At 63.8% G+C, this 4,344-nt stretch overlaps 2 protein-coding genes across 2 annotated transcripts in view; one reads left to right on the forward strand and one right to left on the reverse strand.

The window, feature by feature from the left end:
• Positions 1–1,623, forward strand: part of OPN1SW (opsin 1, short wave sensitive) — a 3,499-nt gene extending 1,876 nt beyond the window's left edge. The window contains exons 3-5 of the mRNA XM_015615959.3: positions 124–289; positions 661–900; positions 1,379–1,623. Coding sequence (XP_015471445.1) covers positions 124–289; positions 661–900; positions 1,379–1,501 — 529 coding nt within the window. The 3' untranslated portion in view covers positions 1,502–1,623. The remainder of the gene's footprint in view (positions 1–123; positions 290–660; positions 901–1,378) is intronic.
• Positions 1,624–2,977: 1,354 nt separating this feature from the next.
• The window catches only part of CALU (calumenin), a gene marked incomplete at its 5' end in the record, with an annotated part of 6,310 nt that continues 4,943 nt past the window's right edge, over positions 2,978–4,344 (reverse strand). Inside the window, one exon of the mRNA XM_033511517.1 lies at positions 2,978–4,344. This exon is cut by the window's right edge and continues 2 nt beyond it. Within this exon, the coding sequence (XP_033367408.1) occupies positions 4,243–4,344 (102 nt within the window).

Here is a 4,344-nt window from a genome sequence, read left to right on the forward strand (position 1 = left end):
GGGGGTGCCATGAGGGGCCATGGGGGTGCCAGGTGAGTGCTTGAGGCACCAGGAGTGCCCTGGGGTGCTGTGGGGGCACCGGGGGGTGCCACATGGCGCAGAGGCTGAGCACAGGTGCTGCAGGTACGTCCCCGAGGGGCTGCAGTGCTCCTGCGGCCCTGACTGGTACACAGTGGGCACCAAGTACAAGAGCGAGTACTACACCTGGTTCCTCTTCATCTTCTGCTTCATCGTCCCCCTCTCCCTCATCATCTTCTCCTACTCGCAGCTGCTCAGCGCTCTGCGGGCCGTGAGTCCCGGGGGCACGGGGGGCACAGGGGACGTGGGGGGCACAGGGGACGTGGGGGGCACTGGCGTCAGGCACGGCTGAGAGCGAGGGAGGGAGAGCAGAGCGGGGCTGGGGGGCAGAAGGGAGGAAGGGAGGGAAGGAGAGATGGAGAAGTGACTGGGAGCAGGGAGGGAGAGAGGGCAGGATGGGGAGCGAGAGGGAGGGAGAGGGGACTGGAGGGATGCAGGAAGGGAGGGGAGGTCACTTGGACACGAGCACAGGCAGGAGGGTGGGCAGGGACCAGACAGGCCCACGGGCAGGGGGGGCAGGGGGCTGCACAGGACTGGGCCAGCAGCCCGGGCAGTCCCAAGGTGTCCCTGTCCCCGGCACAGGTGGCAGCGCAGCAGCAGGAGTCGGCCACGACACAGAAGGCAGAGCGGGAGGTGTCACGCATGGTCGTGGTCATGGTCGGGTCCTTCTGCCTGTGCTACGTCCCCTACGCGGCCCTGGCCATGTACATGGTGAACAACCGCGAACACGGCATCGACCTGCGCCTCGTCACCGTCCCTGCCTTCTTCTCCAAGAGCTCCTGCGTCTACAACCCCATCATCTACTGCTTCATGAACAAACAGGTGACATCAGCGACACCGGACACCCGCACAGACACGGAACAGGGGCCCATGGGATGGGGGACACCCAAGGACACCTGGTGACAGGGGCATCCAAGGGTGCCCAAGGATATCTGAGGACCAGGGAGACCCAACATGGGGAACACCCAGGGGTACCTGGTGAGGAGACACCTCAGGACACCCCCATGAGAGGAATACTTTGGCAAGGGGGACACAGAGAAGATGGGGACACGCAGGGGCAATGGGGTCACGCAGGGGCACCCAAGGACATCGGGGGACAGGGACACCGGGGGTGGCACATGCGGGGTGTAAGGGGCATCCAGGGACACCTGCACGGCTGGGGGTACCATAACCCCAGGGACAGGAGATGGGGCCACTGAGGGTGGGAGGACAGTGCCAGGGCTGGACACAGCACCAGTGAGACCCCCAGACTGAGCCACCCCCTCTCCTGTACCCCGTGTCACCCGTCTGCACCCCGCAGTTCCGCGCCTGCATCATGGAGACGGTGTGCGGGCGGCCCATGTCAGACGACTCCGACGTGTCCAGCTCGGCCCAGCGCACCGAGGTCTCCTCTGTGTCCTCCAGCCAGGTCGGCCCCAGCTGAGGGGCTCTGGCACCGCCCCAGCCCTCGGGACCCCCGGCTGCCCCCCGGCTGCCCCCACAGCGGGGCCGGCACTGCCCCGGGGCCCCGGCCAGCCTAGGATGTAGCGCGGGTGGGACAATAAACCACGGCCGCGGTCTGAGCGCAACGGGGACCTGCTGAGCACCCGGGACCCGAGGGACAGGGCACCCACAACACGGGCATCCTAGGGACAGCTGTGCCCCACGGCCGGCTGGGAGTGGGGGAGCCTGGGGCTGGCTGTGCCCCATGGCCGGCTGGGAGTGGGGGAGCCTGGGGCTGGCTGTGCCCCATGGCGGGGTGGGAGTGGGGGAGCCTGGGGCTGGCTGTGCCCCATGGCCGGGTGGGAGTGGGGGAGCCTGGGGCTGGCTGTGCCCCATGGCGGGGTGGGGTGGAGGTCTCGGTGCTGGCTGTGCCCCATGGTGGGGTGGGATGGGATGGAGGTCTTGGTGGTGACTCTGCCCCATGGTGGGATGGAGGTCTCGGTGGTGGCTGTGCCCCACGGCCGGCTGGGAGTGGGGGAGCCTGGGGCTGGCTGTGCCCCATGGCAGGGTCAGATGGAGGTCTCAGTGGTGGCTGTGCCCCATGGCAGGGTCAGATGGAGGTCTTGGTGGTGACTCTGCCCCATGGTGGGATGGAGGTCTCGGTGGTGGCTGTGCCCCATGGCGGGGTGGGATGGAGGTCTCAGTGGTGGCTGTGCCCCATGGCAGGGTCAGATGGAGGTCTCAGTGGTGGCTGTGCCCCATGGTGGGGTGGGGTGGGATGGAGGTCTTGGTGGTGACTCTGCCCCATGGTGGGGTGGGGTGGGATGGAGGTCTCAGTGGTGGCTGTGCCCCATGGCAGGGTCAGATGGAGGTCTCGGTGGTGGCTCTGCCCCATGGTGGGGTGGGGTGGGATGGAGGTCTCGGTGGTGGCTCTGCCCCATGGTGGGTGGGACGGGGGTCCGGCGGTAGCCGTGCCCCACTGCAGGGAGGGGACAGGTGACGGGAGTGGCTGTGCCCCATGGCAGGGAGAGGGTGGCACCCAGGGGAAGCTGTGCCCCACAGAGGGGCAGGCTGGGGGCCTGGAGGTGGCTCTGCTCCACGGTGATGCCATGGCAGGACTCTGCTCCCTCGTCCCCCTCAGGCCTCACAGGCAGGGAGGGCAGGGAGGGCAGGGAGGGGGTGCTGCTCTCCATCTGTGGGGCTGGGGTGGTGCCAAAGGCCCCCCATCCATGGGGCTGAGCTCCTCACCCATGGGGCTGGGCCCCCCATCTGTGCGGACAGGGTGGGACTGAGCCCCCCATCCATGGAACCGGATTCTTCCTGTGGGGCTGAGCCCCCCAAGCCCCAGGGACAGGACTCCCACAGGCCTCACGTCCCCCCACACCCCCAGCCAGTTCCCCCCACTCACTCCCCTCCTCAGGGGAACCCCCAGCCCAAGGGGGCTCCCCCAGATCCCGGTTTTGGGGGAATCAGGGAATTGAGGTCCGGCCCCGTCGGGGCTGAACAGATTTATTGAGTTCCAACCAAATGGATCCCTTCAGTCAGCCCGAGGAGAAAACCGAGGAATAAACCCGGAGGAGGGGAAAAATCCACGTCCAGAGTTGTCACAGGGCCCCAGATCCTCCTGGATGGGGGGATGCTAGGAGAGGGGCTGCTGCTGGGCTGGGTGTCTGCACCAGAGGCTTTCCCAGGGTTCCAAAAATCACTTCTGCCATCCCAAATCATCCCTGGTGTCCCAAACCAACCCCGACGTTCCCAGATCACCCCCAGCACCCCCCAAACCCTGCACGGGGCCACATTCCCGACCCACTCACCACTGGATTTAGGGAGGGGAGGAAAAGGAGGAGTAGAAAGAGGAGGAGGAGAAGGAAATGGGAGGATCCAGTCAGCCCTTGGAAACCTTTGGGAAAGGATTTAAAGGAAAACTTGGGAATTTGGAGATAGCAGGGCCCAATTCCACACAGCTCTGGTGGCTGCAGGGGGACAAACAACACAGAAGAGAGAAAACCCTGGGGATTGTCCCAGAGCGGGCTGGGATGGTGGGATGAGGCCCTTCCCCAGAGGTCTGGGGGGTTCAAGGCACTTGGAGCGGGGCTGGGGGGAAGGGTCTTGCCCAGATCCCACGGGGCAGCGACAGGGGAGGAGGCTCCAACCTCCCTGGGGTCACCTCCGAGTCACCCTCTGAGTCCTGCTGCTGCTCTGACACTGCTGAGGGTTTTCTTGGGTTCGAATTTTCATTTCAATGTTCACTTTTTATTCCAATTTCACATCAATGTTTCCATTTAATTCAATTTTACTTCTTTGGTTCTAATTCCGTTTCAATTTCAATTTTCGATTTTGATTTCAATGTTTAATTCCAATTCCATTTTTAATTCAAGTTTCAATCCAATTCAAATTCCAATTTTAATTTCAATTTCAACTTTAATTCCAATTCCAATTCTAATTTTTATTCCAACTGCAATTCCACTCCCAGTCCCTCTGTGAATTTCCCACTCCCCCCCCGGCCCCGCAGCCCTGGGCAGCCCCCGTCGCTGCCCCCGCGCCAGGGGAGCCGTTCCCACATGTGGTAAAACCAAAACATACAAAAATAACCCAAAAGTCATTAAAATCCGGGGAAAACCCACGAGACGAGCCCCAAGTGCCTGGGGAGCGTGGCTTTCCCGAGCCCCGGGAGCCGGGATGGGGCTTCTCCGCGGCGGAGCGGCCTCGGCGAGGGACGGAGCCCACGAACAGGCGTCGAGCCTAGAACTCGTCGTGCCGCACCAGCGCCTCCCCAAAGTCCGTGGCCTGGCTGCCCACGAACAGGTCTGACTTGTCCACGATCTCCTCCCGTGTCAGCTTCCC

Source organism: Parus major, unplaced genomic scaffold (assembly GCF_001522545.3).
Source record: "Parus major isolate Abel unplaced genomic scaffold, Parus_major1.1 Scaffold305, whole genome shotgun sequence".
Taxonomy (NCBI): Eukaryota; Metazoa; Chordata; class Aves; order Passeriformes; family Paridae; genus Parus; species Parus major.